At 44.5% G+C, this 25876-nt stretch overlaps 1 protein-coding gene across 3 annotated transcripts in view; it reads right to left on the bottom strand.

Annotated features, from left to right (window-relative positions):
* HDAC8 (histone deacetylase 8) overlaps nucleotides 1-25509 on the bottom strand; it is a 52729-nt gene extending 27220 nt beyond the window's left edge. The window contains exons 1-8 of one of the 3 annotated variants that reach the window (XM_044306645.1): nucleotides 25366-25509; nucleotides 21550-21602; nucleotides 15699-15829; nucleotides 13321-13462; nucleotides 13012-13124; nucleotides 8373-8450; nucleotides 6466-6574; nucleotides 2501-2673 (exon numbers count right to left, since the gene is read on the bottom strand). In XM_044306645.1, the coding sequence (XP_044162580.1) occupies nucleotides 2501-2673; nucleotides 6466-6574; nucleotides 8373-8450; nucleotides 13012-13124; nucleotides 13321-13462; nucleotides 15699-15829; nucleotides 21550-21602; nucleotides 25366-25452 (886 nt within the window). In that variant the 5' untranslated portion in view covers nucleotides 25453-25509. Of the gene's footprint in view, nucleotides 1-2500; nucleotides 2674-6465; nucleotides 6575-8372; nucleotides 8451-13011; nucleotides 13125-13207; nucleotides 13463-15698; nucleotides 15830-21549; nucleotides 21603-25365 lie in introns of those variants that run through there. The other 2 variants (XM_044306646.1, XR_006391264.1) reach the window with 2 other exon arrangements.
* Nucleotides 25510-25876: the final 367 nt, after the last annotated feature.

The raw sequence follows: 25876 nt of genomic DNA on the forward strand, positions 1-25876 counted from the left end.
AGGATCGTCAAGACTGAACAGAAAATTGTGGGTGGTCGAGCTCCCAAGTTTGGATATGGTGTATGCTGATCACCTTCACAAAAGGGGCAGGCAATATAAGTCGAGATCCAACTCGCTCCCGGAGCGTGATCTCTTTGTCCAGCAAAAATACAGGACCCTTAAAGGTAGTTTTACACGAGGCGATGATCAGTGCGATTGAGCGACAAACTAGTTGTATCTTGGTGTAGTGAACGGTTCAATAATAACCCTTTAGACGAACTGATTATTTCGATCACATATCGCACTGTTTGTAAAGCAGACTGTTGCATTGTGTTGTGGACAAACTAATGGTCTATAATCATGGAAATTCCGGTTTACATGTATTAAATCAATGTCAAATGATGAGTTTTGTGCCCACACAAACGATCCAACCAACGAGAAATCTAACGATTGTCGCTCTATCGTTCATTAGTTTTACACTGCTCGATAATAGTGCAGTTTTGCACGATTTAACAATATTTTACACAATAATCGTCTCAACAGTTTTTTCCCTAGGGCTTTTGTTTCAGCTATTACGGCTAGCCCGCTGACACTTTAAAGGGAACCTGTCACCGGGATTTTGGGTATAGAGCTGAGGACATGGGTTGCTAGATGGCCGCTAGCACATCCGCAATACCCAGTCCCCATAGCTCTGTGTGCTTTTATTGTGTAAAAAAAAAACACGATTTGATACATATGCAATTTAACCTGAGATGAGTCAGAGCTTGAAAATATGACTCTTCTCTGGTCACACAAGTAAGATATGACTCTTTAATGTTAATTTGCATATGTATCAAATCGTTTTTTTTTTACACAATAAAAGCACACAGAGCTATGGGGACTGGGTATTGCGGATGTGCTAGCGGCCATCTAGCAGACCATGTCCTCAGCTCTATACCCAAAATCCTGGAGACAGGTTCCTTTTAATGGGATTAGTGATAAAGAATATCTGGTTATTGCTGTTTACGTATACAATTTTTAGGCTTGGTATTGGATTGTAGGATCAGGTGTTAAATGGTGGGGGGTTTGGGGGGTAATTATTTAGTATATTATGGTAGGTATGTATTTTGTTTTGATTATGCATGCTCTATTACGTATGTGATCCTGTATATTGCTGCTAGAAACTTGTAAACTACAAAACAAATGTTTTATTACAAATGGCTAAGGGCTCTTTCACACTTGCGTTGTTCTTTTCCGGCATAGAGTTCCGTCGTCGGGGCTCTATGCCGGAAAAATCCTGAATGGAGAGAAATCAGCATCAGGATGTCTTCAGTTCAGGACCGGAACGTTTTTTGGCCGAAGAAAATACCTGCGCTTTTTGCTCCAGCCAAAAATCCTGAACACTTGCCGCAAGGCCGGATCCGGAATTAATGCCCATTGAAAGGCATTAATCCGGATCCGGCCTTAAGCTAGACGTCGTTTCGGCGCATTACCGGATCAGACGTTTAGCTTTTTCTGAATGGTTACCATGGCTGCCAAGACGCTAAAGTCCTGATTGCCATGGTAAAGTGTAGTGGGGAGCAGTATACTTACCGTTCGTGCGGCTCCCGGGGCGCTTCAGAGTGACGTCAGGGAGCCCCACGCGCATGGATGACGTGATTGCATGGATCACGTCATCCATGCGCATGGGGCGCTATGACGTCACTCTGGAGCGCCCCAGGAGCCGCACGGACTGTGAGTATACCGCTCCCCACTACTACTATGGCAACCAGGACTTTAATAGCGTCCTGGCTGCCATAGTAACACTGAACGCATTTTGAAGACTGATCCGTCTTTAAATGCTTTCAGTTCACTTGCGTTTTTCCGGATCCGGCGTGTAATTCCGGCAAATGGAGTACACGATGGATCCGGACAACGCAAGTGTGAAAGAGCCCTTAGGCTACTTTCACACTTGCGGCAGCAGGGTCCAGCAGTGAATGGGGCCGGAGCAGACTTCTGGTGGCACGGTGGGCTAGCGTTAGCATGGATCCGGCAGGCTGTTCCCCACCAGAACAGCCGGCCGGACCCTGCTGCCGCGAGTGTGAAAATAGCCTAAGGCTTGTTTCCGACTTCTAGTTAACGGGACTGGACAGCATTCTGATCGCGTCCGGCAATTCCAGATCTGGAAGGCTGCTGATCGAGAAACGCAAATGTGAAACAAGCCTTAAGCCTCATGCACACGTCCGTGAAACACGGTCCATGTGATACCGGCCTGGATTTCTTCTGAGTGCAAGAGCGCACGGCGTCATTGGTTGCTATGATGCCGTGCGCTTCCTGCTGCTGCAGTACAGTAATACACTGGCATATATCATACTAGTGTATCACTGTACTGTGGCGGCAGCAGGAAGCGCATGGTGTCATAGCAACCAATGACGCTGTGCGCTCTTGCACTCAGAAGAAATCCAGGCCGGTATCACACGGACCGTGTTTCACGGACGTGTGCATGAGGCTTGACACCCAAAAGGTTTACAACAATAGCAACATAAGAATATACAGACTTTACCTCCTCCTAGGATCAGAATTGGCAGCTGCCACTGTAAGATGTACTTTAGGCATTTCCCAATGCCCTCAGGTGTCATGTTAAATGAGCACATAGGGTCTCCTGCAATCGTATCAGCCCCCAACTGCAGGACAACGGCTTCTGGGTTAAATGTTGTAAATACTTCCTTCAGAACACTGGAAGACAAAAGGACATTTCATACAAGAAACCTGACTAACTGATTGCTTATTACGGTTGTACGACTCATTGATATACTGATGGGGGTCCGACTCCCAGAACCCCCGCTGATCAGAGCCTGTGATGTTTATCTGCACGCCGCCTACTTTGTAGTGGTGGCCCTCTGTAATTCCAGCTTCTTCTGCCATTCTAGCTTCAATCGATATTTCAAGCAGCTGACCAGAGTGGCTGCCGGTAGTCTGACCCAAACCGATCTGATATCGATGACCTATCCTATCATGACACTGCACAACCCCTTTAAAGAGACAGCAGTTATTAGTGATAAACAAGTTCTATGATAGTAAGTCAATGCTCTCATCAGTAAAATAAACTGGACTTGATAAAATACAATGATTCATTGAAGGGGTTTTCCAGACCCAACCCCAATTTTAATTAGGCCCCAGGCAGTACTGCACATAAAGTAAATAATACACTCATCTACTCCCTAAACTCCAGCAGTGAGGCTCTAATCCCCGACATGTAAAGTCATGTGGCGCTTGCAGACATGTCACCTATGAGGCCAGAGAATGGCTGCACCACTGCACATGTTTGCACACTAGAGACTAGAAGTGGGCACCAAGGCCTCGGCACTGGAATGCAGCAGCAGGAAACAGAGTGGATTTTTTTATGCATAACACTGTCCAGGGCCTAATTAAAATTGGGGTTGGGGGTGAAAAACCCCTTTAAGACCTGTATGTGTAATGCGCCCCCTTTAACTGCGGCAGCATATTATACCTGGCAATCTGTTATGAGAATAAGCAGCAGAATTAGGGTCCATTCACACGTCCGTAAGTGTTTTGCAAATTGTGCATCCGCAAAAACACTGACACCGGCCATGTGCACACGGAACAGCACTATAATAGAAAATGCCTATTCTTGTCTGCTATTGCGGACATAAATATATGTTCTCTTTTTTGCGAAAGCCATGGAACGGAAGTTCGGGGCCGCGGAACGGAAGTGCGTATGCGGACAGCACACCGTGTGCTGTCCGCATCTTTTCCGGCCTCATTGAAAATGAATGACAGATACAGACGTCTGAATGGAGCCTTACACTGTAAAGGCTTAGAAAAACATGACTGCTTTCTTCCAGAAAAACAACCACGCCTCTCCACTAGTTGTATGGACAGTTAGGCCTTATATCTCAGAAAGCTGTGCTTGTGTATGGAGGGCCAGAAAGAATAGCCATACGCTGAAAAATCAGTCCCCCACATACACATTTCTCAAATGGAAAAGTGATCAGACTTCAACTACAACAACTGCTTTCCACTAGGACTCCTAACATGAGGTTTGTGACTGGTGTAGACCAAATGGGCAAGAGGTGTGAGAAGGTCTTGTGAACGTCCAAAATAACTCTGGCATAAATTTTAATGAACATGAACCATCAATATACGCCTACCTAGTAGCGTAGAAAAGATGCCAAACCAAACCCATGATGTACTTCTCCTTTCTGTGCCACCATCTCTAACAATGTCCATCTAGCTTATAGCTTTTTTTTTTCCCCCCCCCCCCCGCTGTTCACCTGAGGTTAGGTCATGTGATATTTTAACAGACTTGGGTCTTATGGACACGGTGATACCTAATATGTTTTATTTACATTTTTTTACACTTTTAAACACAATTAAAGCATTTTTGAAATTTTTTTATTGTCTCCATATTCTGAGAGCCATAGTGTTTTTTTTCCCCGAATGTTTTATGTATGGGGCTCATTTTTTTGCGGGATGAGGTGACATTTTGATTGGTACTATTTTGGGTGGCATAAGCCTTTTTGAACGCTTGGTGTTGTACTTTTTGTGATGTAATGTGACAAAATAAATGGTTGTTTTAGCACAGTTTTATTTTATTTTTTCTACAGCGTTCAGGTGAGGGGGTGGATCATGTGATATTTTTATAGCGCTGGTCGTTACGGACGTGGCAATAGCCAATATGTCTGTGTTTCTTTTTCTTACAATTTTATGTGTTATTTTGGGAAAGGGGCTTTGTTTACTTGAAACTTAATTTTTTATTATGAAAACCCCTTTTTTTTTTTTTTTTAAATATTGGCGCTGGTCCTTAAGTCACGTCCACCAGCGCTGTACGGCGGAGGTCCTCTACGGGTTAAAGGATGTTGATGCAAACCGAAAACAACTATTGTGCACAGTATACCACTTCAGTGTATAATATAGCACAATGCAATAGTTTAGTGACAGTGTCTAGTCAGCCAATATTTAAAGTGTACCTTATTAAAACCTAAAGTACAAGTGTTAAAAAGGATATTTGTAAAATACATTCCCCCCCCCCCCCCCTAGCGAAATAGGCATCTGATGTTCTCTAGGCCTCTCACACGAGCGTGACAGATTAGGTCCGGATGCGTTCAGGGTGCATTCAGTTAAACCTGAACCATTTTGCAAGCAAGTTCAGTTTTGTCTGCGATTGCGTTTAGTTCCACGTGAGAGCAATGCGCTTTGATACTTTTTTCACGTGCGTGATAAAAAACATCTCCTAGCAACCATCAGTGAAAAACGCATTGCATCCGCACTTGCATGCGGATGCAATGCATTTTTCACTGAAGCCTTATTCACTTCTATGGGGCCAGGGCTGCGTGAAAAATGCTAAATATATAGAACATGCAGCGTTTTTCACGCAACACAGGCCCCTTTCACATGAGCGAGTTTTCCACGCAGGTGCAATGCGTGATGTGAACGCATAGCACCCTCACTGAATCCTAACCTGAAATATTTTTCACGCATCAGTTCTGTGTTGCGTGAAAAACGCAGCATGTTCTATATTCTGCCTTTTTCACTCAGCCCTGGCCCCATAGAAGTGAATAAGGCTTCAGTGAAAAACGCAAGCAAGTCCAGATGCAAAGCGTTTTTCACTGATGGTTGCTAAGAGATGTTGTTTGTAAACCTTCAGTTTTTTATGACGCGCATCAAAACACATTGCACCCAAAAAAACGGAACGCAATCGAAGACAAAACTGACTGAACTTGCTTGAAAAATGGTTTGAGTTTCACTGAATGCACCCTGAACGCATCCGGAGCCAATTCATCACGCTCGTGTGAAAGAAGCCTAAAGTGCAATAGGAAACGTGAGGTGCCTATTTTGCTACCATAGGTTAAAAAAAATAAAGAGACTGATTTTTTGGATTATAAGATGCAATTTTTAGCAAAAAAATATATCTTTTTAAAATCCGCAGTCAGGGTGATCAATGATAGAGGTGTGTGTCTGACAAGGTGCCAGAAAATTAGTTTTTTTATTAAAGATGTACCCTATGTCTATGTGTTGTCTCACGTGTGTTTCAGAGCTGTGTCTGCATGGTTGCGTGCACGTGGCAGCGCTGTGTTCGTTGCGTGCACGTGGCAGCGCTGTGTTCGTTGCGTGCACGTGGCAGCGCTGTGTTCGTTGCGTGCACGTGGCAGCGCTGTGTTCGTTGCGTGCACGTGGCAGCGCTGTGTTCGTTGCGTGCACGTGGCAGACCTGAGTGTGCATATAGTAGAGGTTTTTTTTTTTCTGTTGTCAAAACATGTGCGTCTTATACAGTAGTTAAAGTATATTACAAACATGTTTTATCACATGTACTTTAGGATTTAATAAAATGTTAAAGTTTCTGTACACTTGAATTACTAGTTTGTAACGTATGGTCAATACATAAGTACAGGAGAGGAGGAGCACATCCTGCATACTGTGTGCCCCCTCCTGTGTGTAATATAGAAAATGTTCTGTGTTATGCAAAACTTAATCACAAAGCAATCCCAGTCAAGTGAGATTTCTTACCCTTCACAGATCTGGTAATATTTGTCATCTGTGATTCCATCCTGTAAGGGAACATTTACACTGTAGTAGCGTCCCTTCCCTAGGCCAATGTCATTTACATCACCTGTCCCTAGAAAACAATAAACTGAGTTATAGATTTTTCAGAGAGAAATAATGGACTAGTAGGCACACTTTACAACCCTACCCCTGGGCAGCTTTCAGTTTAACAACAAAACGATATATTCTTCCATTTCCAGTCAGGACACTGGGGTGGACCTGTCTGCACACAGGTAAACATAACTGGCTGTGGACGATCCTCTAACCTAAGTTATGACCAAATCACGTTGTACTGTGACTTGGCAATAAATGAGCTAAGCAGATTGTTCAAAGTCTGACAGTTATCACTGAATGGCAATCTGAAGTTGCTATGTACAGTGAAACAGAGAGGCTGCTGAGGACAAATTAAAGGGGTTGTCCGGTTCAGAGATGAACCTGGACATACCCAGAATTTTTCCCCCGGCAACCCCCTTGACAAGAGCATTGGAGCAGTTCATGCTCTGATGCTCTTTTTTGCCGTGCGAGATTCAGCAGGGCGTTTTGTGGAGCTCCGGTGACTAATCAGGATCTCCTTCGAGCTACCAGGCTGAGATTTCCATCCAGCAGTGAGCCCGGGGACGTCACCTGTAAAATGGCTAGGGCAGCACTAAAGCGGGCCAATCAGAGCCGGTGACAGGCGGAAGCCTACACCTGGCAGTGTCTTATACTAAATAAAAGAGCCCTTGCCCTGTGCGATCTTGCGCAGGGCAAGAGAGAACATTGGAGCACGAACTGCTCATGACGGGGTGGGGCTGCCTGGGTGAAATTATGGGTATGTCAGCTCTGAACTGAACATGTGAACACGGACAACCCCTTTAAGCAAATATTTAAACTACTTTTCACTCTAAAGTTTAAGTTCATCAAGTGCTCTAGCTCCCTTCCTCCGTTTTTTTTCTTTTTTATTTACCTTAATTGCAGTTTTCTCTTATCTGCCATGCTTGAATCCTACTTCCTGGTTTGTCACGTGACTACTGTCCCTTCATGCCTTAGGGCAGTGAGATGTGTCCCGACATCAGCAGATCATGTGACACTAACCCTGCCCTTTGTTCATACCAATGAGGGTTCCTATGCCCTACATTATAAGGCTCCAATACAGGTTGTAACCACCAATCAAAACAAATTTTCCACAGGGTGTAACGGTCGGCTAATTTGAAAAAAGGCAGTTTTTTTATAAACTGTGATATTTGGGAAAAGTAATATATATTGAGCAGGATAAAAAAAAAAAAGAAAAAAAGGGGTCATGGCACCTGGTTTACCCTAGCGATATGCCATCAAAGTCAGATAGGTGTAGGTCCCACCTGAGGACCCACACCTATCTCCAAAACGGGCCCCAGAAAGTTAAGGAGAGTGCACTCTATTACTTTCTATAAGAGTTCTGAAAAAGCAGAGCGACTGCAGTTGGCCATTTCTATTGGAATCTATTGGAAACAGCCAGTGCTTGTCTATTTTCAAACCTCCCATAGAAATTAATGTTCACTTCGGGGGTCCAATTTTGGAGACCGGTGTGGGTCCTACCTCTGGGATCCTAGCAATATCTCACCAATGTCTCAGAGAAGCCAAACTAACCCTTTAAAAAAACTATTACAAAACCTTCAGCCAAAAATACATCTAAATGAATATCTCCAAAACAGTCAGCCATCTTAGTAAAAGAAAAAACGAGTCAGATTAGAGTAGCAATGAGTCACAGAATACAAGTAAATACATATAAAATTAATAAAAGTATAAATACACAAGTGTACGTGCAAGCACATGCGCAGTGGGAAATTGCATTGACAGTAAGGAAGATAAGAAGACAATAGATAAAATTGGGATTTCATTTTTAAACTACATACCTGGAAAAAAGCCAGGAGAAAATTTGTGCAAAGATACAGTCATAACCTTAGACGTAAAACTAAATGCATCTTCTACTCCTGAAACAAAACAGAATATCATCAGCTCTTTAACATCAATACTAATAATACACCCTCTGTTACGAGAAATGGTGGGGAGAGCAGAGGGGCACTAAAAGGGATCTGTCAGACCCCAAACCGAAGTAAGAGGTGTATATTGGAAGTGACGCCGAGTCCGGTTATGTCCTTTTTATCCTCAAACCCACTTGCATTCTGACGCTGTGCGCCCACAAACCAGCAGTAAAACACATTGAGAGGACTACTCTCCATTATGCGAGTACAATAGTCCTCTCACAATGCATTTAATTCTGGTTTGTTGGAGCACAGTGTCAGAATACAGAAGATAAAAATTACATATCTAGACTCGGCAAAACTTACACTATACACTGCTTACTATAATTAGGAAGGGGGGTGTTTCAGAACTGGAAACTTCCCTCTAAAGGAGGGCATTAGATTATTCTATTTTTGATTGCCGATTTCCCCTGTAACTTGGCCAGTGCAGTCTCCGTGGGCTTCACCTCACTGCTCCCCTCTCAGCACCGCAGGAAATGACACTCAGCCAATCACCGCCCATTTCCTGCTGTTTCAAGATGTCAGCTGGAAGTAGAGCACAGCAGGAATATGGGCACCGTTGAAGTAGCAGCAGTGGGCGATCAGTGTGTATCAGCTAATTTTGATTTATTTTTTAACTATTTCCAGACCATAGGACTGGAAAACCACTTGAAGACCCAGCAACTCCTGCAGTTACAGGCGATCACCATGGCAGGAGTATCATGACTACTTGCCACGTATGCAGTGATTAGAAAGTTAGGGAGGTGAATAAACAGTCTTTGCCTTCTCTATGGGAAGTCCGGTGGGCACCGACAACTGGCTCCCCGCTCAACCCACAAGTAATTAAGTCAAAATGAGGAATGGATGAAAAATCTAAAGAAAAGTATCAATAATTGCAATTTTATATTTTCTGGGTTAAGGATCTACCCCTACGGAGGAGAATGTCTGAGCATCTCTTGCTCTGGAGGACCTGTCCAGTACACAAACTAGGCTGGATGCGTGTCCTCCAGAACTGTATTTGGTCTTCTCTGTCATGCGAATATAATGGGATATCGCAACAGCCAAACACAATCACTCTGTCATGTCTCCTGCACAAACAAGAGGACATAATAGGAAAAAGGCTTGTGGTGGCCCAAAAAATATGCCATATGTCATCACTTGCTGATGCTAAAATATATGATATGTATACAACATGGTTTATATTTGGTTATGTACCGGTATATCATAGGATATGGGTATAATAAATGTATGATCATTATTTAACCAGTTCCCGACCACTCATAGACTATGAACATCCTGGACGTTTTAGAACATCCGTTCAGAGATCGCAGCTGCGCGCTAATCATGTATCTGCTGAGCGGGGGGCCACTGTCAGTGACAGCAGAACTCCCTATAGACAAGGCAGGGATGGTTCCTCAGTGTTCCTGCCTTCCAGATCACTGTATACACAGCAATGAACAAGCGCTAAGCCACTTCTTGTCTCGGCCCCAGCGGTCATGTGACCGCCAGGGCACAGAAGTCTGCAGGACCTTCATTAGACCTCATTCAGCTCTACAGTATACAGGGGCTACTGTGATCAGCTTCAGAAGAAATAATCAATAAATAAAAAAATATGTAGTGTTAAATGTCCCCCAAAGGTCTTGTATGATCTTATGGGGGGCACAAAAAAAAAATCAGCTCTATAAAAAGTTTACATAATCTACACAGTAAGATGAACGCTGTAAAAAAAAAAAATATATATATATAAAAAGGTGCTAAAAAATCAATTTTTTGGTCACCTTGCCTCACAAAAAGCGTAAAAGCTAACCATCGAAAACTACTATGTACCCCAAAATGAAGACAATGAAAAAGTCAACCCATCCTACACAAAAAGAGCCCTCACAAAGATCATTTCCAGAAAAAAAAAAAATATAATACATCTCAGAAAATGGAGACACAAAAACATAATAATTTTTTCCAAAAATACTTTTATTGTGCAATAGTGAAAAAAAATATTAAAATATAAATATTTGTTAACGCCGCGTCATTAAGGACCTGCTCTAAAATATCACATGGTATAACACCATGAAAAAAAGACTGTGCCAGAACGGCAATTTTTTTTCCTCATCTCCCAAAAATCATATCGATCATTTACACCAAAATGGTACCAATAAAATCTACAGTCTGTCCTGCAAAAGGCAAGTCCTCAGAGACCTATGTGGGCAGAAAAATAAAAATGTTACGGAATACATGGCGATGCAAAGTATAACAATTTTTTTTATCAAATTTTTTTTTTTTATATAAAAGTAACATAAAAGTTTAACATAAAAAAATATATATACTTTTGGTGTTGTCAATCTTATCAATCTGCAGAATTAAGTTATTAAATAATATATATCACATGGTGAACCCCATAAAAAATACTGACAATGGCAATTTTTGCCCACCTTACTTCCCAAAAAAATGGGATAATTTTTTTTTTTTTTTTAATCCAAATGTACCCCAAACTGTCCCACAAAAAATTAGCCCTCACACAGCTCAGTCAACAACAAAATTAAGTTATAGCTGTCAAAAAACTATTTCAGCAAATTCCAGGTTAGAAAATCCAGATGCCACTCCTTTCATTCTGAGCCCTGGGATGTCCCCAAACAGCAGTTTATGACCACATATGGGGTGTTGCCATATTCAAGAAAAAATGTGTAACAAATGTGGGGTGCATGTTACCCCTTGTGAAAATGAAAAATCTGGGGCTTTTGTTGTAAAGAAAATGTAATATTTTTTTTTCACAGCCAAGTGTTTTTTTTTTATTCCATGAAAACCCTGTTGTGTCAAACCACTCACTATACCCCCTTGATAAATTGTTTGAGGGCTGTGGTTTCCATAATGTCAATTTTGAGGAGTTTTCACTGTAGGGGTACCTCAGAATCTCTTCAAATGTCAGTTTTTTTTTAAAATATATTTTGGTTTTACACAATAAAAGCATTTTAGAAAAAACTAAAATCATGATTTTTGTCTCCATTTTCTAAAAGTAATTTTTAATATTTTTCCATCTATTTTCTTATGTAGGGGCTCATTTTTTGCAGGATGAGGTGACCGATTGGTACTATTTTGGAGTACATACGACTTTTCTGATCGCTTAGTATTACATATCTTGTGATGTAAGGCGACTAGAAGGTAGCACAGTTTTTAATTTTTCTTTTTCTTACTGTGTTCACCTGACGGGGTGGATCATGTGCTATTTTTTATTTTATTTTTATAGCCCGTTGTTACAGACGTGGCGATGCATAATGTCTGTTTTTTTCCTATATTTTTTTTAATTTTATGTCTTTTTTTATGGGAAAGGGGAATTTTTTTTACTTGAAACTTAATTTTTTTTATTGTTAAAGAACACTCATTTCACTTTGTTTAATTTTTGTACCACTATGGGACTTCAACATTTCAGGGTTTCACCCTTGTTTCAATGCAGTACAATATATCTGTGCTGGGTCCGTAGCTGCGGGCTTGGGGCTGCCAAGGCAACCATCGGGTGCCCGTCATCACAGAGCAAGAATCTGATGGATAAGGAGAGGGAGCGCAAACCTTCCGTATGGTCAGCTCTGACCACAGCACATGAGGGGTTAAACCACCAGCAGGGGTCCGAATGTCAGTAACAGCTGTGCCCCTGCTGCTAATGAAGACAGGGCAGGGGCAAGTTAAGGTCCGCAGGACGAGAATGCTCATCCTGGAGTGCCAAGTACTGCCAATTTAGGATGAGCATTCTCATCCAAGGTCTTTAAGGGGTTTTCCGCCAATTTAGTTTTTTTACTGATGACCTATACCCTGGATAGGTCATGTGCATCTGATCGGTGGGGGTCCGACACCCGGCACTAGCACCGCACCCTTCTCTCCTCTTACTAGGCACAGTGCCCTACATTGAACAGTTGCTGTGCTTGGTACAGCAGCTCAGCTCCATTCACTTGGGGCTGAGCTGTGTCTAGGCCATGTGACCAATGAACGGGACGTCACATAGCCCAGAGAAAGCCACAGCACTACTGAGAGCGCCGCTGCCTTCTCAAACAGCTAATCAGCAGGGGGGTCCTGGGTGTCGGACCCCCACTGATCAGATACTGATGACCTATCCAGAGGATAGATCATCAGTAAATAAAAACTGTTGGAAAACCCCTTTAATGCTATATGAATGTGAAAATACAAAATTATTAGTTTAGAACAGGGGCGCACAACGTTTTCTGGGTGGGGGCCACATTGTCAGACTGAACCAACGTCATGGGCTGAAAATAAAATTTAAAGGGGTATAAACAACTGAAATACTGTATTTATGGCATATCGAACATTCAGTATATGCCATTAATGTGTAGTTACACTTCCAGGACTCCCATCTAATGGGAGAATACATGAAAAATACATGTGAGCAGCCACAATACACAGACATACATGTTTGTTACTAGATGGTTGGGGGCTGCACAGAATGGTAGCAAGGGCCGCATGTGGCCCCCGGGCCGCAGGTTGTGCACCCCTGGTTTAGAACCACTGAAAGAACTGTAATACTTCTTACCATCTCCATGATGTAAATCAAGATCAATATAGAGTACTCGGTCATATTTTTGCCGCAGTTTCAAAATGCCTAAAACAGCATCATTAAGGTAACAAAATCCAGAGGCTTCATCTCTAAGAAGTAAGAAAAACACACATATGAAATCTTGTTTGGTTACCACAGTATAATTAGAAAAAGCAAAAAACTGCCCCCTTACCCCAAATAGAGAAAATATGACATCAATGTTCCCGATGTGAAAACTTTAATGATGTGACAAAACACATTTGACTTATTCAAATTGAATTTACCAAGGGCTCCCACAATGCCTACTTCTTAGCATGATGCCAACCACCTGGCCAGTTAATGGCAATGTGGGCTTTGTCTTCCATTAAGTGTTCAGCAGCAGTGAGTGTTGCTCCTCCTATGGCAGCAGCATAGTCGTAGATACCGTCAGTGATGGGACAATCGTAGCCTGAAACATTACATAAAAAAATGATAACATGGTAGCTTCAAGTTTATGTAAACAGCCCTCCCACTACACCTTTAATGGTTAGTAAAACTTTAACCCCTTAAGGTCAAGGTCCATTTTCATTTTTGCATTTTGGATCTTTCCTCCTCACGTTCCATTAACCATACCTTTTTTTATTTTTCTGTTCACATAGCTATACGAGGCCTTTTTTTTTTTTGCAGGACAAGATGCATTTTTATTGCTACTATTTAATTTACCCAAAAAATTGTTTGTGGCAAAATTGGAAGAAAAAAGAAAAAGAATTCCGCCAAGGTTTTTGGGGTTTTGACATCACAGCGTTCACTATGTGCTAAAAATTACCTGACATCCTTATTCTGCGAATATGAATGCAGCGATACCAAACTTGTATAGTTTTTAGGTTTTTTTTACTACTTAAAAAAAAAAAAAAGCCTTTGGAAAAAAAAAAATCTCAATTTTATTTGCATTGCCATATTCTGACAGCCTTAACTTTTTTATATTTAAGTCTACAGAGCTGTATGAGGGTTTATTTTTGCGTAACAAACTGTATTTTTTTATTGGTACAATTTTTGTAGCATGTACATCTATTTGATCACATTTTTTTTTTGGGGGGGACGGGGGGGGGGGACAAGATGACAAAAAAAAAGTGAACCGCGTGGTTTTAATTTTTTCCGTTACAGTGTTCACCATACAGTAATTTAAAAAAATATTTTAATAGTTCAAACATTTTCGGATGTGGGGTTACCTAATATGTTTATTTGCATTGCCATATTCTGACAGCCTTAACTTTTTTATATTTAAGTCTACAGAGCTTAAATACAGGGACTGGGTATTGCGGATGTGCTAGCGGCCATCTAGCAACCCATGTCCTCAGCTCTATACACAAAATCCCGGTGACAGGTTCCATTTAAATAGCCAGTCTTGAGGGCAGCTCAGTCCTTTGAATCCAGAGGAAAAAAGCAGCCTGGTTTGAAGCCGTTTGGGAGCTGCACTAATGCATGCAGACTAGGGATGAGCAAATCGCATAAAACTTTGTTTCAATACTGTACAGAGCGAGCACTCCGTACAGTATTAGAATGTATTGGCTCCGATGAGCCGAAGTTATTACTTCGTGAAGTCTCGCGAGACTGAGTAATAGCTTAAGAAATTCATTTATACTGTAAACCACTTAGGAACCGAACCAGAGTTCGGGAAATGTTTTTTTACAGTATAAATCAATTTGTGAAATTACGCAAAGTCTCATATGAAGTCGATTCGCTCATCCCTAATGCAGACAAACAACGCAAGTTTGTATTAAATGTGTGACTTTAGATAACGTGACGTCAGATTCAGGGAATTTAGGAGGAAGTACAGTAAGTCTGTTTCTTATCACTGCACTGTATTGTATTTTTTCTCTTTTGTTGCGTAATGCCCATTTAGTATGGGCTCCATTATTGACAGCGCAGTCCAGTGCACATCTTGTGTAATGTATGCAGTCCTGGAACAGCCGTTTGAGGGGGCATATCTTCGGTCAAAATGTGAGTAAATTGCCCATTTGGAATCATACATTGTGTATCTAACCAGGCGAGTTTCAACACTGAGAAGCGTTGACAGTTTGGAAAAGAGTTCACTGCTCACTGAGCAGGCACTCTATGGGGTAGATGGGGGGGTGGTAGCATGGAGGCTCAGGAAAGAGAGGTAGGTAGCTGGATAACAGTTAGAAAGCAAGGTAGAGGGAACAGTGCTCATATACCACACTGGTAGGGCCAATTGTTTTTTTATGTTGGAATGTTTCTGCCTCAAAATCAGCTCCAAAAAATGCCTCAAAACAGCAACCCATTAATTTCGATGGGAAGCAGCACTTTATTTTTACACGTCAAAAAAAGAAGCAGCTGCTCTATCTTGGGGAAGAATCGAAATGAATGGGAAGCAGAAAAAAAAACAGCTCCATGTAAGCCCATGCATTTTTGTGCATTTTCCAGGCAGATATGCTTAAAAAACTTCAAGCTGAAAATTCAGCTTTGCATTTATTGAACCTACAGGTTAAAAAAAAAAAAATGCATCAGAAATGCATTGTTTTCGCTCTGAAAAAAGACGTGGTTTCCATGCTTTTTACGTGTATTTTTCTAAATCAGTCATTGAACTGGCCCTTACAAGTGTACAAACTCCCTAATATTAATATGTACACAGCATTCGTATGTGTCGCCCCTGTAAACAATATTGAGACAAGCTTCCTACTCACCTAGTCCATACTCCGTAGTTTCAGGGTCATCATTGTCCCCTTCTTCGCTCACCTTTCGGAGGTGCTGTAAGTAAGCGTCAGTGTGAAATGCTGCCATCTCTTCCATGGTAGCAACTTTAGGCTTGACAACCCTTATGAAAAGAAGTCAGATGATTAAAAAAATATCACAAAACAAAGCACACGGACAGAAGACACCAGGAGGGGTGTACAGCAAAAAGCATTGATGGCGCTATTGGACCTGCTCCTTCCACTACACAATGGACAGAGCAACTGAGCTACACTCAAATAGCTGATTAGCAGGGTGCCTGGTATTGGATCCCCGCTACTTGTAACCAATACAAAAAAATCCTGGAATACTCCATAAAGTCCAAAATTGGCCTGGTCCTTAACCTCTTGAGGACATGTGCCATACACATACGTAACAGTGAAATAATGCTTGCGCAATGCGCCATACATGTATGGTGCTACGAAAACCTCCGCCCTGTAGCGATCATTGCACTGGTTGCACATACAATACAGGATTCAATTTAAACTGCTCATTCTCACCCACAAAGCCCTCCACAGTGCTGCACCCCTACGTCTCCTCCCTCATCTCTGTCTACCACCCTACCTGTGCTCTCTGTTCAGCCAATGACCTACAACTAACATTCACCGTAATCCAAACCTCTCACTCCAGTCTCTCTTTTCCCAAGCTGCACCAGTTCTCTGGATTGCCCTACCCCAAGCAGTTCACAATATCCACAGTTTTAGGTGCTCCCTAAAAACACATCTTTTTGGGTTGGCCTCTCACATCCCCTAATCCAGTGATGGCTAACCTCCAGCACTCCAGCTGTGGTGAAACTACGACTCCCAGCATGCTCCATTCATTTCTGTGGAGTTCTGAGAACAGCCAAGCAAGTATGCATCTTGGGAGTTGTAGTTTTACCACAGCTGGTGTGCCGGGGGTTAGCCATCACAGCCCACACTCCCACACTTCATCATCATTCCCCTGAACCTGTTCCATCAAAAATTTCAGCGCTCCAGATGGCAATGCACCTTAAAATTTTCAGATGGCGACAAAACTATTTAGCCTTGTTGCCATTTGAGTCAGGGCTGCCGCAATGTAGCTGAATATTACGGCGGAGCATGGGAGCCAATAATTCCTTGCCCCGCCGCCGATCACCTAATCCAGGGATGGGAAAACTGCGGCTCTCCAGCTGTTGCAAAACTACAACTCCCAGGATGCCCAGTCTGCCTACAGCAGAGCATGATGGGATTTGTAGTTTTACAACAGCTGGAGAGCCGCAGTTTGCCCATCCCTGACCTAAGCTACAGGCCTGAGGTCTATTTGGTCTGCCTCTGCTGCGGGGGAAGAACATCCTCCGGACACAGGAAATGGTAGGAGAGAGAGTGGAGAGGCCACGTGACTGGCCTGGGAGGGGCTTACTCCTGATGTAGCACAATGGGGGAAGGAGAAATCTGCGGCTGTAGGTCTGGTGGTGTGTAAATCGGAGAGGTAACAATAGCACTGCGGAGGAGGGGAGGAACTGTGGCCACTGCGTCACCAATGAATATAATTATCACATTAATCATTGGTAGCGCGCCCCCAACCCCCCCAGTATTATAACTATTATAAGCAGTGGCCACAGGGTCCCCTCCCCTCCTCCTTATTGGTGGCAGTGGTAGTTCTGATCGCAGTCCCAGCAGTGAAGTCACAGGGCTCCGATCAGGTACCGTGGCAGCCAGGACACTACTGAAGCCCTGGCTGCCATGGTAAGCTCCCTGCTGCTGTGTGTACTATGAACAGGGCAGCAAGGAGAGAGTGTGAGGTCCTATTCAACCTAATACAGCTCTATTAGGGTAAATCAGACAAAGGATTAACCCCTTCCTGCCCAGCGCCATATTAGTACTGCGCAGCGGGACATGACTTGTCGCCTAGCGCTGTACTATTACAGCACGACGAACACCCGACCCCCGGGCATAATCGCTCGGAAACCGGGGTGTAATGGCTGCTCTGCCGAGCAGGCAGCCGTGTTAGCTAAGGGCTGGGGGAGGTATTTCCGCACCCCTGTAGCCCCAATCACTGCTAGTGGCCGGATTCCGGCTGCGATACGGAGCTGTAGGGGGGATGGGGGGGCATGTGGAGGTGACCGGTGCTGAACAAGTCAGCACCTGTCTCCTCCTAGGTCAGGCAGGGGACACCAGTGTTTTGGGTCCCATGCCAGCGCTGCTATGGCAGTGCTATAGCTGCACAGGAAGAAGCTGAATTTCCCTGCATGCAGCCATTCGAACTAGTGACTGCATGCAGAGAGGTTTGGTGCTGCTTGTGGCTTGTTGGGACTTGTAGTCCACACCACTGCAATTTTAACCACTTTCCTGCTGAAAAGAAGAAAGAAGAAGAACATCTGGAATAGCTGCACAGATTTATTTATTTTTATTTGCAGCTGTTCTTGATCCCTATACCACCCTCCGTCCCTGTCCCAATAGCACTGATCAGTAGTGTGCTCAGTAGCATCTGCACATTTTTGAGGTTTTGTTGTTTTTAAAAAAAATTGGGGTGTGAAAAAAAGAACTGCAGTTAGATGTGCAGAAGACTTTTTGTGCAAAAAATATTTTTTTATATTTTTTTTTTTTACAACTTTTCTTCTAAATTTAATTTCTAAATTATTACAAGCCCCTTCACATGTGAAAACACTAAATACACACTAGGGATCGACCGATTATCGGTTTTACCGATATTATCGGCCGATATTCAGGATTTTGAACGTTATCGGTATCGGGATCTATTTTGCCAATATTCCGATAGCGTATGGGGAACACAGATCGCGCTGCTGTCAGCGCTCTCCGTGTTCCCTCAGCAGCACAGGGGAGAAGGAAGCAGTGTCTCCCTCCCCCCTGTGCTGCTGCTGCCACCAAGGAGAGGAGGGAGGACATGAGGGGCTGTGACCACTGCGCCACCAATGATTAATACTTGGGGGGGGGGGTGCACTGCGCCACCAATGAAGATAACTCTCTCATTAATTAATATACAGGAGGCAGGAGCTGCAGAATCACACAGCCGGCTCCCGACCTCTATGAGCGGTAGCTGCAATCCGCGGCAGTTAACCCCTCAGGTGCCGCACCTGAGGGGTTAACTACCGCAGATTGCAGCTACTTGTCATAGAGGTCGGGAGCCGGCTGTGTGATTCTGCAGCTCCTGCCTCCTGTATATGAATGAATGAGAGAGTTATCTTCATTGGTTGCATAGTGCACCCCCACCCCAGTATTAATCATTGGTGGTGGAGTGCGCCCCCCCAAACCCAGTATTAATCCCCCCCCAGTCACCTCGCTTGCATATCCACTTTCCAACAACCACTACATATTCTTTTCTGTGAGACAACAGTTAGGTCAAAAGAACCCTTTCCACCCCTTTAAATTTTCAAACGGGGGTGCTCCCTTAACAGTGAGCTCCACAGCGGCCCGCCCCCTTAACAGTGAGCTCCACAGCGGCCCGCCCCCTTAACAGTGAACTCCACAGCGGCCCGCCCCCTTAACAGTGAGCTCCACAGCGGCCCGCCCCCTTAACAGTGAGCTCCACAGCGGCCCGCCCCCTTAACAGTGAGCTCCACAGCGGCCCGCCCCCTTAACAGTGAGCTCCACAGCGGCCCGCCCCCTTAACAGTGAGCTCCACAGCGGCCCGCCCCCTTAACAGTGAGCTCCACAGCGGCCCGCCCCCTTAACAGTGAGCTCCACAGCGGCCCGCCCCCTTAACAGTGAGCTCCACAGCGGCCCGCCCCCTTAACAGTGAGCTCCACAGCAGCCCGCCCCCTTAACAGTGAGCTCCACAGCGGCCCGCCCCCTTAACAGTGAGCTCCACAGCGGCCCGCTGGGGATCAAAACAGGTCCAAGTATCTTAGGGGGGAGTTTACCGTTCCCTCACACCAGTTTTCTAGCAATAAAAAGTTTAAAATGTCCCCGTATTTTAACCCCACCCTTGCCAGTTTCCAAAAGAGGACGAGGCGGTATATTTATTATCTCTGCCAGAAGCTGGAGTGAATAATGACTGAAATCTACGGCAGCTCTGTGCCGGAGAAGAGTTCAGTCTGCACCTCGTCATAGGACTTGATAAATCAGGGATTTGTGTTACTTTTTTCACTCTCTGTCTTTCCCGAGTCATAACTTTTTTATTTTTACGTGTACGTGTACATAGCCATAGGAGGGCTTGTCTCTTGCTGGACAAGTTGTACTTTATAATGGCACCATTCAATTTTGTAGATGATGCAGTGGGAAGCTGGAAAAAAAGATTCCAAATGTGGTGGAAATGGGAAAATTATGGGTATTATTTTTACAGTATTCACAATGCAGCAAAATCCACATCCTTCATTCTCTTGATCAGTACAAGTATAACAATACGTCATTTATATAGTTTTTCTTGTGTTTTAATACTGAAAAAAAAAAAAAAAAAAAAAATAAATAAAAAGTTACATTTTTTTCCCATTACCCTATTCTGGTGATGAGGTCTCATTTTCTGGAAAAAAAAAAAAAAACGGGAAAAAAAAATTTTACTTTTTATTTTCATTACCCTATTCTGGTGATCAGGTCTCATTTTTTGTGGGACAATCTGGATACCCAGGGGTGGATTGGGAACCAGCAATATCCTAGTGCAGGGCAATATACCGCCCCAGCTGAACCAAATACCACAGTGCAGCACAAAATACTGCCACCTGTGCCACAGGATTTAACTGTTCTGCTGCCCTGAAGATGTCTATACAGTTGAATTCAGGAGGGTAACTGCAGCTGCTGGCCAGGTGCATAGGAGAGAATCAGATCATTATGTACCCAGCTGACGGCATTGAGTGGCCCTAGGTATCGCGGTCTATGGGACAATCCGCTCCTGTTGATACCATTTTACATATGACTTTTAATTACATTGTTTGGGGAGGTGAAGCAACAAAAAACAGCAAATCATCCATTGTCATTTTTTTCCATTAAACCATTCACTATAGGGGATAAATATTTTCATCACTATAGGGGATAAATATTTTCATATTTTAAGTAGTTCTTAGTACGGACATTTTCAGCCTGCGATGCCTATGATTTTTTTATGTTTACTTTTATTTTAATTTTTAAATTTTAGGGAAAGGGGGGGTTTTAGAATTTTTTTTACTTTTTTTTAAGACCCCAAGAGGACCCTAACATGCAATCATCAGATTGCCATTTGTACTTAGTAATGGAATTTTAGCCATTACGGAATACAAAAATCAGTATGTTCCAATGCAGTTCGGCCACATGCAGGCCTACATTGAAATATACCAGTAATAGGCCTAGGAGCTTTGGATAAGGCTCTGGCCTATTACTGCTCAGGAACGCCTTTCCCCAACTCAGCAGGTGGAAGGCACCCCTACCCAGGAAGAGCGTGCTTCTGAGTATTTTGCCTGTCAGATACCATGGTGGTCACATTTGACCATGGTATCTGAGGGGTTAACGTTATCAACGTTATCACCAATCACAGACGTCAGCCCTGGGTATCTGCTGTGTAAATGGAGCGGGGGGGGGGGGGGGGGGGTGAAATTTCTAAAGACCCTACCGCTGACATATACAGTTGTACACTGGTATAGAGGTGGTTAAATACGGACATGTATGGTCACCTTTAGGCCTAGTTCACACTTCAGTGTTTGGTCAGTGATTTCCATCAGTGATTTGTGAGCCAAAACCAGAAGTGGAGCCTCCACAGACATGAGGTAGACGGGAAAGATCTGCTCCTGTTCTATGTTTAGAGCTGCACCTGGTTTTGGCTCACAAATCACTGATGGAAATCACTGACCAAACACTGAAGTGTGAACGAGGCCTTACTGTACATACAGACGTCACACTGACATGACACACATCTCACCTCATTTCCCTGAGCAGTCCATAGGCTTCTATCAAGGAGTGCACCATGCTGGCCTAAAAATGACCAGACACTAATTATTACAGCATGTACTGTGCGGATCAATGAAGACGTCTAGCCTAAATGCATTAAAATGTATGGCTTTCCTGAAGAAGTGCGCCTGGAATACCTGAGAACAAAATGCCAGTCTTAAAGGGGTTCTCTGAGTTTTTACCAAGTGCATGCAGTCTGCCTCCGTAAATAAAGATTCAAACTTAGGGTACATTCGCATCTGATCCGGCATAAATGCTGGCTGTGGGCACTTGCTAAAGGCTCAGTATTCCTGGAGAACCCCTTTACAGAGGACTTGTCATGCCCCCACAGATCGGCAACTAGTGAATTGTCAGGGTATGTTCACACGGCTAAAGATGACACGTAGATGTCAGTGGCAGATCAATAGACTGCCCGTGTCAACAGATACGTCACCATAAGGCCTCATGCACACGAACGTTGTTTGTTTCCGTGTCCGTTCCATTTTTTTTTTTTGCCGTGTGCTGTCCACATCAGTATGTCCGTTCCGTAGCCCCGCAAAAAAATACATGTCCTATTCTTTTCCGTTTTAGGCATTGTTACAATGGATCCGCAAAAAAACGGATGGCATACGTGTTTTTTTGCGGATCCACAATTTGCGGACCGCAAAACACATACGGTTGTGTGCATGTAGCCTAAAGATTTAAAAACCTCTAGCTACTTTAGCCCTTCCCCACTGACTTCAATGTAATAACATGTAGAAAAAAATACTAGCGTCTGTACATGGTGGGAGGTTTCAGATGGAGGTCGATGTAAACTGTTGGTTTTAATAGAGGCTTCTGTTACAGAAAACCACCATTTTCCGAGAAAAAAATCTGCAGTGGATTTTAGCCATGTGAACATACTCTCAATGGGCAGCGTCAGCACTGTCAATGGCGGAGGTGACGTCCCACAGACCATGAGCAGTAGAGACCGTGTACCTTCACTATTCATCAGAATTGGGCACAAACAAAAAAAGAGCGTTCGGGTGTTGTCGCACACTATTTATGCCGGTTTGTGAGCCAATCCCAGAAGGAGTTGAAAGGAATGAGAAATATAAAAGGAAGGATGTTTACTTCTTCCACTACTGGATCCACCTCTGGATTTGGCTAAAAAAAAAAACTGCATCAAAACCTGCCACAAAAGGTGTGCGACACCAACGGAAGGACTCATACATTCTGGTCCATTATGCAGACATTCCCATTGATGGGAGTGAGAAAATGTGGAATGCACATGGTACGTGCCCGTACATCACAGATCCATGGTATGTGGATACCGTTGTACATGGTACGTGTCCATACATCACAGATCCATGGTATGTGGATACCGTTGTACATGGTACGTGCCCGTACATCACAGATCCATGGTATGTGGATACCGTTGTACATGGTACGTGCCCGTACATCACAGATCCATGGTATGTGGATACCATTGTACATGTCCATACATCACAGATCCATGGTATGTGGATACCGTTGCACATGGTACGTGTCCGTACATCCCAGATCCATGGTATGTGGATACCGTTGTACATGGTACATGTCCATACATCACAGATCAATGGTATGTGGATACCGTTGTACGTGCCCGTACATCACAGATCCATGGTATGTGGATACCGTTGCACATGGTACGTGTCCGTACATCCCAGATCCATGGTATGTGGATACCGTTGTACATGGTACATGTCCATACATCACAGATCAATGGTATGTGGATACCGTTGTACATGTCCATACATCACAGATCCATGGTATGTGGATACCGTTGCACATGGTACATGTCCATACATCACAAATCCATGGTATGTGGATACCGTTGTACATGGTACGTGCCCGTACATCACAGATCCATGGTATGTGGATACCGTTGTACATGGTACGTGCCCGTACATCACAGATCCATGGTATGTGGATACCGTTGTACATGGTACGTGCCCGTACATCACAGATCCATGGTATGTGGATACCGTTGTACATGGTACGTGCCCGTACATCACAGATCCATGGTATGTGGATACCGTCATGTGCAGGAGATGCAACTGCAATGCTACATCATCAGATCTGTGAGAACACGTTCTCTTTTCATTCATATTCGTGACAAAAATACTTAAAGGAAATTGTGTCAACACAAAATTACCTATTGTTTAAATGTTTTAATGTTTATGACATTTCAAATTTTCCATGTCAATATCTATACTTAAACAAAAAACATAAAATCCTGCAGTTTTCGCACTGGCCACTAAGCCTGATAATAGGTGCCACTTCTTGGTCTGTACAGATATCTGCTTATCCTTACAATGACAGATAACACCTCTACATATAGATAACAGAAGATCCACCATTCACAATAGATGATGTTACAGCTTAACTACTCCCTCCTGACCTCTGCAGAGGACACAAAGCAGGCCTAGAAAACTCTCCTATAGAAAACAATTGTGTCTTCTCCTGAATAGTGATGAGCCAACTTGGTGATTCAAGTTCGGCGTACATGGTTTGCGTTATCTAAGAATTCTATTATGGATTCCGTAATCACGGACCATATAAGTTATGGTCCATGGTAGCGGAATCCATTACGGAATTCTTAGATAACCCGAACCCTGTACGCCGAACTTAAAACACAAAGTTGGCTCAACACTACTCCTGACCACTGTGTCTATGGACCATGTGGACCAACCACAAAGCAGTTTTCTTAAAGGGGTTTTCCAGGCTTTTAATATTGAGGACCTATCCTCAGGATAGGTCATCAATATCAGATTGGTGGCATCGGGCACCCCCGCCAATCAGCTGTATGAAGGGAAAGCACGCGTTGTCTCTTTTCCTGCTCGCTGTTGATATAGCAGAGGCGAGCAGGAAGAGAGACAGGAGAGGACACGTGCGGTCCTTCCCTTCATACAATTGATCGGCGGGGGGTGCCAGACCCACACCGATCTGATATTGATGACCTATCCTGAGGTGATAGATACTAGATCAGTTGGGGGCGCGGGGCAGCACTCCGCATACAGAGGGGGGCGCGGGGCAGCACTCCGCATACAGAGGGGGGCGCGGGGCAGCACTCCGCATACAGAGGGGGGCGCGGGGCAGCACTCCGCATACAGAGGGGGGCGCGGGGCAGCACTCCGCATACAGAGGGGGGCGCGGGGCAGCACTCCGCATACAGAGGGGGGCGCGGGGCAGCACTCCGCATACAGAGGGGGGCGCGGGGCAGCACTCCGCATACAGAGGGGGGCGCGGGGCAGCACTCCGCATACAGAGGGGGGCGCGGGGCAGCACTCCGCATACAGAGGGGGGCGCGGGGCAGCACTCCGCATACAGAGGGGGGCGCGGGGCAGCACTCCGCATACAGAGGGGGGCGCGGGGCAGCACTCCGCATACAGAGGGGGGCGCGGGGCAGCACTCCGCATACAGAGGGGGGCGCGGGGCAGCACTCCGCATACAGAGGGGGGCGCGGGGCAGCACTCCGCATACAGAGGGGGGCGCGGGGCAGCACTCCGCATACAGAGGGGGGCGCGGGGCAGCACTCCGCATACAGAGGGGGGCGCGGGGCAGCACTCCGCATACAGAGGGGGGCGCGGGGCAGCACTCCGCATACAGAGGGGGGCGCGGGACAGCACTCCGCATACAGAGGGGGGCGCGGGACAGCACTCCGCATACAGAGGGGGCACAGGCCCCGCACTGACTGCTGGCGATCACCCTTCTTCTGCTAGATTCCTATCGCAATCAGTGGCCCCCATACTTCATCCCCTGCCTGGGGCCACGGATTACTGCTCACCCGGCGCGGCACTTTGCTGTTGACATTGTCGCACAGCTGAACGTATTCAGGGCTGTAGATATAGACCGGCAGCAGTGCTTCCTCCATGCCGTCCAGCCCCCTAGTGTTCTTTGCAACCGCTCCCGCGATGTCCGTTTACCTAACCCTTCCCTGCACAACATTGCACAACACAAAGGTTCCGTTCCGCTCTCCTCCCTGTTTAGTACAGGACTATGGTACGAGGATTGTGTGTAAACAACGCCGCCGTCACGTGACCTGGTACGTTAGGTTCGGATACCTCAGGGCTCAGACGTGGCAGAGTGTCTCCCTGCGGCCCATACGTTCTAGCTCGTTCAGCAGTGGAGCGCCTATGGCCTCCTTAGATTATCCACCTTTCCCAACAAAAAATACCCCCCAAGTTTACAGGGGGTGTGGTTTGGGGCGTGGCTTAACACCAGCTGTTATTTGACCAATGGTTTGATCATAATTTGAGCTTTGTGCCATGTTTAAAAATAAAACAATTTTTATTTTA

This window comes from Bufo gargarizans, chromosome 9, assembly GCF_014858855.1.
Source record: "Bufo gargarizans isolate SCDJY-AF-19 chromosome 9, ASM1485885v1, whole genome shotgun sequence".
Classification (NCBI taxonomy): domain Eukaryota; kingdom Metazoa; phylum Chordata; class Amphibia; order Anura; family Bufonidae; genus Bufo; species Bufo gargarizans.